At 38.0% G+C, this 14,644-nt stretch overlaps 1 protein-coding gene across 27 annotated transcripts in view; it reads left to right on the top strand.

Moving 5' to 3' along the window:
• Positions 1-14,644, top strand: part of TRPM3 (transient receptor potential cation channel, subfamily M, member 3) — a 990,741-nt gene that overhangs the window by 666,994 nt on the left and 309,103 nt on the right. For 8 of the 27 annotated variants that reach the window (XM_011970179.1, XM_011970178.1, XM_011970158.1 and 5 more), the window contains exon 7: positions 13,828-13,902. The exons of the other annotated variants lie outside the window; for them this stretch is intronic. In XM_011970179.1, the coding sequence (XP_011825569.1) occupies positions 13,828-13,902 (75 nt within the window). The remainder of the gene's footprint in view (positions 1-13,827; positions 13,903-14,644) is intronic. 27 annotated transcript variants of the gene reach the window in all.

Raw genomic sequence — 14,644 nt, 5'->3', positions numbered from 1 at the left:
TCTATACCACAGTAACAGTGTCTACCACCTCTTACACTCAGGATGGCCCCAGGGAGGTCTGAACACCCCTCAGCATCTCCTTGCTAAAGTGCCATACCCCGTCATCACTTAGGGGTGACCTGCATACTGTAGCATCATCATCAGTTAGCGACGGGCTTTGTTTATAAAAGAGAAACCTTTCAGACATGAGCAGTTACCTGCCTCGCAATGCTCTTCTATCTGCCGTTTTTTAAACTTCAAATTTAATATGCAAGGAACAATTTCAGTCATTCCTTTAGTAAATAAATACTTACCGAGTTCCTATTAAGTAGCAGTCATGGTTAAGGTCTAGAAAAGCAGCAATGAACAATTCATTGAGCTTACGTCAAGGGGGCAGCCAGAGTCCTAAGTAAGAAAACGACTAACTGTGTGGTGGCCAATAGTTTTTAAAAAATGCTTTTGAGAAAAATAAAGCAGAGTAAGGCATCTGTCTGTGCACTTGTGTGCGTGCACATGTGTGTATTGAGCGGATGGTTTCTATTAGGTGATCAGGAATGGCCTCTCTGAGGAGCTATCATTTCTGCAACAACCTGAATGAAGTGAGCAGCCGGCTGTGAAAGAGCGTTCTCTGGAGAGTGAAAGCAGGAACTAAGCCACCAGGTGTTCAGTGAGGAGCAGGGAAAGCTTGGTAAAGAGTTGGAGCTTATTCTAACCAAGATTGGATCTGGGACATTACAGGATATCTCCTGTAATGTATTTAGTATTTAAAACATCACTCTGCTGTTGTACGTACAGATTAGATTGAGATAGAGAGCAAGATGAAAAACAAGGAAATGCCTTCAGGAGGCTATTGCAATAAGGCAGGTGAGAGGTAACTGGTTTGAAAAAGAATGGTAGCAGTGGAGGCAGTAGAAAGTGGTTGGATTTTGTGTGTGTGTGTGTGTCTGTGTGTGTGTGTGTGTGTGTGTGTGTGTGTGTGTCTGCATGCGGTGCGCGGGAGCCCTGCAGGGGAAGCCCAGGGAGGCTCATGGACAGCAGCCTAGCCTCCGTGAGGAGAAGAGCCTAGCAGTGAAGAGCTGAAGAGCAGGCCATGGCAGATAGTTAGGATGCCAGAGATGCTGGAGAAGCCGCCATCAGATGCCAGTTTTTGGGGAGATTGTCAGGGACACATCACATTCCATGCATGAAAACACCGGTCCCTTGCTAGATTATCAAGGCAGGTAGTGACACATGGGCACATTGACAAGCAAGGACGCAGTCAGGGAGAAGTCTGGGGTACAAAGTAGGAGAGAGGCACAGACCCAGATACCAGGGGACTTACTTTGGGGAACACACATACACACAGACACACACACACACAGAAGACAAACTTTGTTTTTGAAATTGTGGTAAAATAAATATGTATAACCTAGAATTTACCATTTTAACGATTTTTAAGTGTGCAATTCAGTTTCATTAAATACATTCACATCGTTTTTCTGCAACGATCACCACCATTCGTCTCCAGAACGTTTTCACCATTCCAAACTGTAACTCTGTACTCATTAAACACTAACTCCCCATTACTCATTACCCCTTCCCCACAACTCCTAGTAGCCACTCTTCTACTTTCTATCTTTATGCATTTGTCTATTTTAGGTACTTCATATAAATGGCATTATAAAATCTTTGTCCTAAGATACATTTTGAAAATAGAGCTCAAGAGGGCTTGCTATTGAATTGAGCATTCAGGGTAAGGAACAGACACTTCAAGGGTGATGCATGGTCATCCTTTGAGACACCAATGTATCCTTAAAAACAATGGGATGACATGAAAGCCCCTAAGGAGTAAGTGTTTACAGAAAAGAAAGGGGCGGAGGACTAGTCTCTAGGGAATTTGTACAAAGTTTTTGAGAAAGGGTGAGATTCCACGCAGAAATAAAGAACATGCACAAAGAAAGAACAGGAGGAAAAGCAGGGTATTATGGGCACAGATGTGGGTAGGATGGTACACTTTCTGGTGGAAAGATAAGGTGATTCTCTAAACATAGCTTCTATATCTACATAAAATAATACAGGAGGTTATTGGTTAGGAGTGTGTAAGAGAAGAAGGTGTTGAAGATTAGAGACAGAAAACAACTACAGTCAGTTTAGAGACTGGGAGAATGAACAGACTAGGAAAATGTAGAATTCTCATGCAGCACAGTTGGTATTTGCGGTTGTAAATTTAAAGCAGCATGAATCATCAGAGTTGTATGGTTTTTTTCCAGCCATGTTCAGTTACAGTGGTAGAATAGTCATCAATCTGGGATTTTACCTGGCAAGTAGGAAACAGAGATGAGAGGCAAGAAAAAGAAACTGATTTATTCTCTATATATCTGTATCCCTGAAGTACCGTTAGTGTCTATGAATGAAAAAAAATGTTATGCCTGACATTTAAAAGAATATAAAGTCATTAATCAAGAGTAGATTGATGTACAGAGAGATGGTTAAGTAAATTATCAAAAGTGACCCACACTTTTAAAGTGTTTAAACAGGTTCATAAATAATCTTTAATATTTATTTTACTGTTGAGATATTTACATAAGTTGGACCAACTTAATATATTGCTGGAAACATAGTAGCTGCCCAATAAACATGTGTTAGCTTAAAGAGTGGATACCAAGGGACTACTCCAGAAAGTAGTATCTATGTATCCTGATAAGAATTTAAAATTCTTATAAAATTGTTATTATTAAGGAATATTATTATAACAACCCTATAGCTATCATCCAGCCTCTACATTTATCAGCCCTTGGCCAATCTTGTTTTCTCTATCCATACACCCACCTGCTTCCTCCTCTGAATAATTTTGAAGGAAATCCAGGCAGCGTATCATTTCTTTTATAAATATTTCAGTACAAAAGCATTTTTAAGCCAATGTTGACCACATACAGGCTAACTCTTAAAATATTTCCTTAACTCAGTAGCAGCATCATGGCAAATATTGGTCTAAGAATTTTTTAACAATTCTTTCAAAAAATAAAAATTAAGAAATACACTATTGCGTGCTGAAATTTATCTTAAAGATTTAACAATCATCTTTTCTAGTTGCAAATTCAACTTTCAGCTAGCCAAAAACTATTTAAAATGAATATTACATTGCAATTCTTAGAATTCAAGATTAGAAAAATCTTCAGCAATTGTGACTTTCTTTTAAGGGTTTAAAGGAAAGAGTATAACTTTTGGGAGAAGGGGAAGTCTCTGCCTGTTGCTAGTGGCATAAAGTAACAGTGGCAGGTAGCCTGGGAGTTGAGATCGTCAGGGCTCTGTGACCTTGGACAAGTTATTGTATTTGACTTTATTTCTCCATCTGTAAACTAGGGATAACAATTCCTCACAGTGAGTTGTGATGAAAGGAATCAACATATCATTCTGTTATGTGGCAGTTCAAAAACATCGATTCCTCTCCTGCCTTCTTGGTGGTTCAGTGCCATGTGCCATGTCTACACAGCCTCACTGCCATAGGTTCCAACCGGAGACTTGAACCCTCTCCCTCAAAGCCCAACAGAGCCCAAGGTGTTCATCAGATTGTCTTAAAGCAGGCTCGGCGCAGTGGCTCACACCTGTAATCCTAGCACTTTGGGAGGCCAAGGTGGGCGGATCACCTGAGGTCAGGAATTCGCCATTGCACTCCAGCCTGGGCAACAAGAGTGAGACTGTGTCTCAAAAACAAAAAACAAACAAACAAACAAAAAAATGTCTTATAACAAATCATAACCTGGCTCTGCTTGTTAAAGAGAAGTCTTATACTCTCTGTAGTTACAGAAAGGTTCAAAGGGAAAAGTGGAGGCTCAAAATTAGATTCTGCTACTTATCACCACGCCTCTATTATTTATTACAGAGTAATTTAATAGTCACTGCAGCAATAAGAAATATATTCTAAACTGTAGTTGTCCCTCCTGTCTCAGTAAACAGAGAATAATAGAGAAAATTTCAGCTTTCTTTAAAAATCCAAGCTGTATCAGTGTCTTCGAGTACTCATAAATGGCAGTAGGATTGTTGACTACTCTACTTGTTGCAGGTGTAGGAACTTGAGCTGAATATGAATTGACCCAGACTATATCTTGAAATATTAGATTTGAGTCAATTGAGTCAACATCAGATTTTTTTTCTTGTAATTTACCATTTTATTCAAAAAGATTAGAAGAGGGCAGAAATCTAGTTCTTTTCAGGCTCCATTTGATTGGGGTGTTATTCCTTTGTCTTTGAATTATATTTTAAGTTAGGCTAAATGGACACTTTATTTGGATTGCACATCTAGTTAGATTGTGAACATCAACCTTGGGTATAGGAAATTTCATTACGAGGCTAGAATTTTCTGACTTTGTTATCTCCCTACTTGAAAGTGAAATCTATGTCATATGTAATCGAGTCTAAGGGATTATGTCCCCATGGCAGACCTTATAGATATACCTATTTTGCAATATTAATTGATAGAGTGTCTGGGTAGGCTTAGATTTCCATAACCAGTGCTTTTGCTACTTTCAGAGTTTGCTTGGGGGAGAATTTGAAGCTCCATTTTTTTCTTTACCGTAGAGTAATATCTGACATTTGAGCGTGGCCTCATCTGATGAAGCCACCTAGAGTACCTTTCTCTAAAGCAGCAGATCAAAATGGGCTTAGCATTTCTAAGTAAACAAGGAGCAGAAAGGATTGCAGGATTCATAAAATGTAATCAAATTTGGTATTTGAGGATATTGGTATTTAGAAATATCTGCAAAAATATGTTTTATTATAAAGTTCCTAAACCAACACATCCATTTATCTCTGATTATGTGCCGCCTCTAGGAGACATTTTAAAATGTGAGAGGTGGGATTTGGGGTTGTCACAATTTCTGGTGCTTATTAATGGCATGGGAGAGGGGCCAGGAATGTTAACATCCTACAATATGCAGGACAGTCTCACATGAAGAATTGCCTGGCCCAGACACCAACAGCATCTCTTAGGAAACACTACTCAGAGCATGTTACCCTGAGTCTTCTTTTTTCTAAATCTTTCCCATAACCCTCTCCTCACTTGGCAGGACCACACCCTTCTATAAAGTAGCCTATACAAGTATAAAGACATATGTAGAGGAAATGTTATTAGTGAATGGCAGTGAGATTCAAAATACATATTTAACAAATCCTGTGAAGCCTCTGGCGTCCTAAATCCACAGCAAGCTGGACATCAGCCCTGGTACCTCCTTCAAATCCTAACGTCACTTGCTATTGGGAAGTTCTTCCCCATATCTAATTTCACTTACACTGGATCTTAAACCTGTTATCTCCCAGATGAGGACAAAAGTCATTGTCTGTATTAGAGCTCTCGGCATATATGAAAACTAAATATACTTGAATTGACCTTCTTCCGTAATAGCTGTAGGAGGCTGTTTTTCATGGGAAGAGACACACCGACTTGCTTAACAGGCAGAACTAACTCATGAAGCAAATCAGATCAGAATTTCCAATTTGGCAGCACCACTTTTAGCACCACTGCTTTATATGTTTCAGGCTAAGGAACTCCAGAAATGTGCTCAAAGCTGGGCACCTTCCTGTCAGAGTCCTTGACGCTCAGAGAAATCCCAAAATCCACAGTTATTAGCTGACTTGGGGGAGAGGCAAGGGCCCAGAAATGTGGGTGCTTTACCTGTGGGTCCCTGGACAGCCTTTTAACTTGAGGGCATTGCCCAGGATATTGTTTAATAAATCAAGGTTTTAGCAGAATAAAGAGTTACTAAATTGAATGCAAAGAGAACTCTAACATTTAATCTATAAATTACTGAGAATTATTTTGGAAATAGGCCAGAGGACTAATATAAATCTTGAGTGAATGAATACATTCATGAATCATGCTTTTCAAAAATTCACATTCCATTTCTGGTATATGTCTTTCATTTCCCTGGACTATATAGTAAAAACCCTGTATGTATTAGTAGTTTTCTTTTGTTAAATTTTGAAGCCAATTTGTCATGGGAATCTGACAGAGGTTATCTAACGAGCACCGCTGACGTCCTCAATAAATTTACCAATATCTCTGACGCCAACACTGACGTTAATGTTGTGCACAACAAATGTTCTAAAAAGAGTTTAAGTGACTTGACCTATTCGCTTTATTATAAGAGATATAACAGTTCCAAAAAGATACCAAAAATATTTTAGTAATGGCAACATGATTGAAATAAACACGTAGTTTCCTGGGAAGCTCCTTTTAAAGATTATATATATGAATAAACAATATATAATAAATATGACATATTTATTTTTATTCTTATTATGATGGTTAAATAAGTCTCGTTTCTTTGCATTTATAGTAAATAAACAGAGACCAAGACTGGGTGGTCTGCAGTAGCACGGGGAGACAGGAAGATGACAAAAGGGAGGTATGACGTATGAGTTTCTAATGAGAATTTCTTCTGGGGAGCTTTCCATTTTGGAGTAACTTGTGTATTCACATAGTAAGAGATTAGATTGGCAGGAGATCTTCAGGTCTCTTACCCAACACTGCCAACCTAGCATGACACTTTCCCCGCTGGGTCTCGACACAGTTCATAACCATATAGCCTTAGTTAGGACACAGGTTCTGCCTCAGTAACAATGACTCAAAATAATAGATGCTTCAATGAGACAGGAGTTTTTCCTATTCATGTGTTACTCTGAACATGAGTTCAGCTCTGATGTGGGTGCCTCACTCCTGTTAACTAAATTCCACCTCTCACATTTTGAAATGTCTCCTAGAGGCGGCACATAATCAGAGATAAATGGATGTGTTGGTTTAGGAACTTTATAATAAAACATATTTTTGCAGATATTTCTAAATACCAATATCATTTCATCTCCTTTGCTCTGGCACTCCTTGTTTGTATGGTCCACGGGAGCCTACCGTCACATCTACATTCTGCCCAGAAGCAATCAGGAAAAAAGAGCAAGGTGAGGGCCTACCCTTCCTTTCAAAGGCACAGTGAGGAAGTCACACACACCATTTTAGCTCACATCTTGTGTGTCAGTATTTTGTCACATGCTAACACCTTACTAAAAGGCGATTAGAAATATGTAGTCTTCATTCTGGACAAACACATAGCCAGCTAAAATCCTATCACTATGAAGGAAAGGAAGGCTAGATATTGAGAGACAGATGGTCATTAAGAGTTGGCTGGAGTTGGCACATGAGATAAGCTGTATCCGCCACTCATAAATAAGATATGTCTGTGTATTCTAATGCGCTCATTGAAGAACCTCACTCAAAAATAGCTCCTGCAGCTGCAAGTCATAGCTTGCCCTTTTGCTCTTTACCTGTGAGCTTTTTAGTGATAAGTCTTGCACTAGCTCTGGAAATCAGATTGAGACAAACTGCCTGAAAAAATATAGATTATTTTAGACCATCCTGGTTTAGTTAACTTTTTAAGTTAACAAACCTAAACAGATCCCCTTAGCCTCAAAATAACAATCGCATATGCAGCACCATGCATAACGCATCTGCATTCCCTAATGGATCCTTCACCACATATTTTGCTACACATCATTTGGTAACATTTTAAGTTCCAAAATATTAAAAATAAATAGAAGTGTTTCTATGACACTGTACTCTTGATGTTAATGCTTGTAAAATAAACCCTGGAAGATAATTCCAATGTCATCTACACATGCCAGTAATCTTGGCAGCAGGCAGTAACATGGAGGTTGGCCAGCCTCTCAAATCCATCCTGGAAATAAAAAGGTTGTAACTGGGTCTTGGCCCTCTTGGGGGAAAAGAACAAGAGACTTGTCTTAGGGAATAAAAGCAGCCATCGTCTGACTCTGTTGAAACATTTTAGGAGACTCTGATGAGCAGATGAGTTTGTGAGGGATTTAAAGGATTCTTATACCAATTATCTAACTTGAAATTCTTATCCTTTAGTAACACCTAAGTGATAACTAATGATTTGGCAAGATACAGACAGTCCTGAAGGGCTCCTGAAACCTTCAGAATGCCAGTAAATATATAATTGAATGTGTTTGCTGACAACAATTATAAAAAGATAATTACTAGCTAGAGTTCTCTTAATAAATAGTGAACTGGGTCACTTTGTTTTAGAGATCAAGATACACAGAATCCAACTCTAGTTAGTTTTTGTTTTTATAATTTTAGCTTGCATTATTCAATGAAACCTAAATGGTAGCTCTATAGACAGCTGAGATTTTCTTTCCATCTTGTTAAGTGAACAAAGCCTAGGAGTGTCTGTTGTCTTAGATTTAGTGAAACCACAAGCAAGCACTTTGAAAATAAACCTTGCCTTTTCTCTCGCTGTACTCTTGTAAAACAATTTCTTTTGTGTGTGTGTGTTTAATATTTATTAAATCCGTATTTGTGACACGCACTTTTTAAAATACTAGGGACACAACATTGAGGGAGAGTAAGAGAACAAGAGAGAAAATGAGAGAGAGCGAGATCTCCTATCAATATGGAGCTTACATTGTAGTGGAGATAAAAGATAAACTTTTCAATATATTATAGTACTAGAACTTAGCATTGCAAGCAGCAAAGAGAAAAAAAGCAACTTCTTTTCTTTAGCATGATAAGATAAAATAATTTAGTCTGCTTTTTAGTTTTTGTTTATTTTTATTTTTAATTAACAAGTAAAACGTGTGTGTGTGTATATATACATACATATATACGTATATATACATATACGTATGTGTATGTATACATATATACGTATATATGTATACATACACACACCTATATCAAAACATCATGTAATGGTATAAACATATTAAGGTAACAGTATAACATGTATATAAGATTATAATAGTACTAGTATAACATAGTATACAGAGTAATAGTATAAACATGATGATAAAACAATTTCTTGGCTCAGTTTCTGGCTTAACATCTCTTTCCTCCACCATTTCATAATATCAAACTCATATAGCCATTGTAACGTTTTCATTCACACAAGCTAAGTTTCAGTAGAAAAATAAACTAAATGTTAAAAAGAAACCGTATTGGAAAATACAGTGAACAAATGCAAAAGACAAGTGGCAATGCAAAGAAAATATTCACAACAATGATAAAGAGCTAATTTCCATAATATGCTGAGAATATCTACAAATCAAAAAGAAAAATATTAAAATCCTTATAGGAGAGTGGGCAAAATCTATCCACAGGAAGATCATAGGAAAGAAAATAAAAGTGCTCAACCTCATTCATAATTGAATAAATGAAAATTAAAACTATTTTTAACCTATCAAATTGGGAAAAGCCAAAGATTAAAAATATTGAGTGTCATTATGTATATAGAGAAGTATGTACTCACACATTTATTGTGAGTGCATAAATAGAGCAATCTTATTTGGAAGACAATTTGGCTACCCCTATTAAATATGAAATGTATGTACCCTTTAGCCCCATAATTTTACTTCTAGGAATTCATTTTACATATATTTACTACAATATTGTTTATAGTAATAAAATGGAAATAGCCTAAAGATTCATCAGTAGGCAACTGAACAAATTATATGCCGACATATGGGGAAATACTCTGAAATTATTATGAAGAATGTAGTAGCTCTGTTGGGCTCATATAGAAGATATTCTAGAGTATGATTTTTCTTATGTTAAAAGTTGTACAGCAGTACAACTGTATGTTCAGCGTAATCACATTATGTTATCTTAAAATTGCATATATATACTTATAAAAATACCTGAAAGGACACAGGTGAACATTGATTAGTTACAGTTTCCAGGGAGTGAGACTTGAGGTAGGGGAAAAAATACAGGGAGTGACACTTTTCACTTTTCACAAGCTATTTAAAAATAGCTTGACGATGTTTTTTACAATGAGAAAATACTGCTTTTATAACAAAAAAAGAAAAGAAAGGAAGGGAGGGGAAGGGAAAGAGGAAGGGAAGAAGGAAGGGAGAGAGGGAAGGGAAGAAAACCTTTGAAAGCAGTCTATTCACAGGGCCTGGGCATTTCTCCCTCAAAGGTATGAATATCATTCTTGACCTATAGGTCAAGTGCCCCCACAGCTGTGTTTGACATACCTTCTTTTCTCTTGCTCACTTCTGGCAATCCTCTACTCCTTTTAAAACAAAAGGAAAGAGTCAAGTCAGGAAACGTAAGAGAGGCTGGTTAAGGACATTGGAGAGAACAATATTCTCAAATCACATATAAAGGATGTGTATAAAACTGATAAGACCAACGTAACAGATTTGATGCTTACATTTTATAATGGCTGAAATCAGAATCAAAATTACCTTCCCCCTTTAGGGTTGGCAAATGACTAAAAGCCTAGGTGTATTCCCAATTCTTAGCTATAACCAGATATCCTATTATATTGGAGATACTGAGAATGTCGTATGTTTACATCCACATCATGAGAACAATCTAGTGGAGCTAAAATTGTCCATCATGCTCTTTCATCATGTTCCTAGGCACCCCAAAGTCCAGCTCCCTTCCCCCAGTGTCCTACCACCCGTTATGGTGCGGCTTATTCACCGCTGGTTTCACGATCAATATTGTCTCTGTGCTCACCATGAAAAACGTACTTCTCTCTGTACTCCACCCCACTGTACTTCTAAGACACCTCATGTGGAAGCTAAATACATGTCAAAGTTCTTCAGCCTTTTAAGATATGGCAAAAATAAGAATTCAAAATATCTGTCATTTAAAATAAATTGTGACTATTCTCTGTTATATTTTCTCTTGATAGTACTTTTTTTTTTTTTTTAGAGGAGTCTCGCTGTGTCGCCCAGGCTGGAGTGCAGTGGCGCCATCTCGGCTCACTGCAAGCTCCGCCTCCCGGGTTCATGCCATTCTCCTGCCTCAGCCTCCTGAGTAGCTGGGACCACAGGCGCACACCACCACGCCCGGCTAATTTTTTGTATTTTTAGTAGAGACGGGGTTTCACCATATTAGCCAGGATGGTCTCGATCTCCTGACCTCGTGATCCACCCGTCTCGGCCTCCCAAAATGTTGGGATTACAGGCGTGAGCCACCACGCCTGGCCGACAGTACTTTTTATTAAGCCCTTTCTCTACTGTATTTGCTTGTGCATCTGTAATGCTCAGGGCACTGTGGGTAGCAAGATAAATAAGGTATAGCTGTATACTTGAAGAGCTTAGTCTTACAAATAAGTTAATAATAACTAGTGTTGATTGAGTGCTATTCTAAACAATGTACAAAAAATAACTGATTTAGTCCTTATGACAACCCTTACGGGGATACCTTTATTACTCCCATTTACCAGTGAGAAAATAAAGCACAAAGAGGCAGAAGGTCAGACCACTAGTAAATAGCAGACTCAGGAAGTATGCATTCAGCCCATGCCTCAGCCACTGTGCTTTACAGCCTCTCTGTATGCAAAGAGCTGCGTTATAAAGCAGCAAGTGGTTTTTTTTTTTTCTAATTTTTATTTTAGATTCAGGAGGTGCATGTACAAGTGTGTTACAAGGGTATATTACATGATGCTGAGGTTTGGTCTTCTATTGATCCCATCACCCCAGATAATGAACACAGTGCTCCATAGGAAGATTTTCAGCCCTTGCCTCCTTTTGGAGTCCCTAGTGTCTATTATTTCTGTCTTTATGTTTGTGTGCACCCAAGATTTAGCTCCCACTTATAAGTGAGAACTTGTGATATTTGGTTTTCCGTTTTTATGTTAATTTGCTTAAGATAATGACTCCAACTTCAACTATATCTGTGTTGCTACAAACGACATGATGATTTTATTCTTTTTTATGGCTGCGTAGTATTCCATGGTGTATATGTATCACATTTTCTTTATCCAGTCCACCACTCATGAGCACCTGGGTTGATTCCATGTATTTGCTATTGTGAATAGGGCAAAGCAGTAGATGCTAAGTGCCCTTCAGTAACACAAAGTGCTACAGGAATTCAGACAATGAGCATCACTTAGCTCATTGCTTTCATCTTGCAGATAGGAAACCCACTTGTAAAAAATCACAGTCACATGTTCTGACTAAATTCATTATGTGAATTACCTTGGTAGAGCTTTTATCTGAACCTGAACTCTACACTCCTAGTCTGTTCTTCTTTGCCCAGCCTTGTGTCACTACCTTAGTTTTACTTTTTATTCCTAATTTTCCCCCTTAAGACCATTTTTTTTTCTATTGTGTCCTGAAGGGTAATTAAGAAAATATTGAGACAATTTGGGACATAACACATACCTGCTATCCAGAGATTTCCATCTTTAACCATATTACCACTAATCTCACCCTGCTTGACCTTCACTAAAGTGTTACTTAATTTTTTGTTCATTAGGGTTTGATAATTGGGAAAAATAAGCTGAAAATACCAGCATCCTATTCACTCTGCAGGAAAGACATAGCTAAGCCAATGTTGTGCTTGGTTCCATAAACAAGTGCTTATGCTAAATTTCCTGGAGGGTTTGTGGTGTTGTCTACTTGAAGCTTTGCTGATAGTATTAAGCCAGCAGTCTAATTGCCATACACAGTGGTAGAATGGCCTGGGGAGTATGTGCTTAAAAGCCGAATGTATGTACTCAGAAACACACTAATTAGGAACTTTCTAGAAAATGTACAGTAGTTGCTCTTGGTTGGCCTTTTTACAAACTTTTGAGAATCCAGAGGAACCAACCCTTAGAGTCTGTGCTTCAAGGGATATTGCTTTGCGTTTTCCCCAGTGAGTACATTCTTATGAGAAGGCCACTTTGCCAGGGTATGGACGCTGACATATAACCAAGTGATGTTGATGTTTCATGAAAAGTGGGTGAGTTCCTACATGCCTCTCACCAGCCAGCTACCAGCTGCCAAACTCCTACCTCCCAATATTTGCCACAAGTGAAGTTGCTCTTGAAGTCTAGCTTGATCCTAGGAAGTTAGGGTCTAGAGACCTAACTTGAGGATTTGAGGTCTTCCCTTAATGCTGTTTCTAAGGAAGGAACAAAATGAAGGCAGAGCAGAGCTGTTCAAACTCATGGGGTCATCTGAGGGCATCTGACCAAAGGCTAGCTTGCTTAGCAACTCCAGAAATATGATATTACCATTAAATTTATCTCCCAGTTTGGGAAAGAATAACCAAGTTGGTAGGAAACCTGCCAATTATACTGAAATGGTTTTGATGACTTTTTTGGAAGATATGTAGATATCATCATAGATGTAGATATAATTTATATCTATACCTTCACCAGAGAGAGAAAGAAGAATCTTTCTCTTCCAACCTCCATTTTACTGCCTGCTGGCAAGATTACTGGCATGTGTAGATACTATTATGCATGTTGAGTAACATGTTAGCTTTGCTTCAATTCCTCTTTTAAAAAGAAAAGAAAAAAAACTGGGTAGATTAGCCTCTAAATGGATAGTTCTTTTAAGTCAAAAGTAGGTAAACACTTCAAACTGGAACACTTATTTCTCCAGAAATCAGGAAAATGTTATTAAAATCAGGGAAGGAAAGAATTCAATTCCTATCCTGTCCTGGAAAACACAGAATTGGAAGATTCATAATTATCATTATAATTAATGTAACAACAACTAAGATTTCTTGAGGTTTTACTAAGTTCGAAGCATCAGTACAAGCACTTAACAGATGTTAACTCATTTGACCCTTTCCCCACCACAGCAGCTATCTAGGTTGAAAAAGAATAAAGAATGATACTTCCTCCAGCAAAGGGCTATGGTTTTTAAGGGCCTGTCCAGTTGAAGGAGTGATGAGACAAGATATAACTGGTGCCCAAGGGCTGGGTGATGCTCTACATAGGTTTCACTGTGCGACTTGAGTTGCCATCACATATATAAATTTATATAAATTGGGTAATCCATCTGCTTTAATAAAATGTGTATGCAACCATAGGGTGTAGAAATTTCAAAGATTTTATTTTTTGACAGGATGCCTGCCGTTTTTCTCTCTTGACTCCCGCTTGTTTTATTCATTTTGGGGTAGTTGCCAATTAGACTCAGTTGGTAAGTATAATTAACGGAAAATGTGAATTTCTTCTTAAACTCCAAGAAATTAACTACAGAGGCCTTCATTTCCTTTATAATTTCCTAACAATATCACTCCCTACGACTGTTGTTTTATCTCTATCTCTTCTGACATTCAACCACATCAGAAATTAGTTACTCCCTATTATTTATCATCCTAAAGATACCATATAGGACAGCTTGGCAGCACTACTAGGAGGGAATAAGCATTTATTTAGGTTCCAAGTACTATGCTAGGCATTTTCATATATACTATCTCTTTTAATACTCACAAAAACCCTTCAAGATAGGGATTATTATCTTCCTTTTATACAGTTGAATAAATGGCACCTCCAAGAGGTTAAGCCCTTGCCTTAAATCCGATTAGTGGGACAGCTGGGTGCAAACCTAGGCTGACATAATTCCAAAACACTTTCTCCTTTCATCCTATACATGGAAGCATTATCTCATTAAAAAGAAAGGCTCCCCTAAAGTTTTGTTACCTTGGAGAGTTTGAGGGTCATTATTTCATTCAGCAACTGTTCTGAGCACCAACTCTGTGCCAAATACAGGTTGAGCATTGATTCAGTTGGAATGGGTCATCAAGCAAAACTTTGGGAAGAAGATGGTGGTTAGTTGCAAGATGGTGGAGAAACAACATTAGGAAGAAATACACAAGGTGATGGAGAGGAGCGTGGGGATGGAGGCAAGCAGAGGACCTCCTGATCGTGTACCCATAGGA

Source organism: Mandrillus leucophaeus, unplaced genomic scaffold, assembly GCF_000951045.1.
Source record: "Mandrillus leucophaeus isolate KB7577 unplaced genomic scaffold, Mleu.le_1.0 Scaffold93, whole genome shotgun sequence".
Taxonomy (NCBI): Eukaryota; Metazoa; Chordata; class Mammalia; order Primates; family Cercopithecidae; genus Mandrillus; species Mandrillus leucophaeus.
This window is presented reverse-complemented; position numbering and strand designations above follow the sequence as displayed.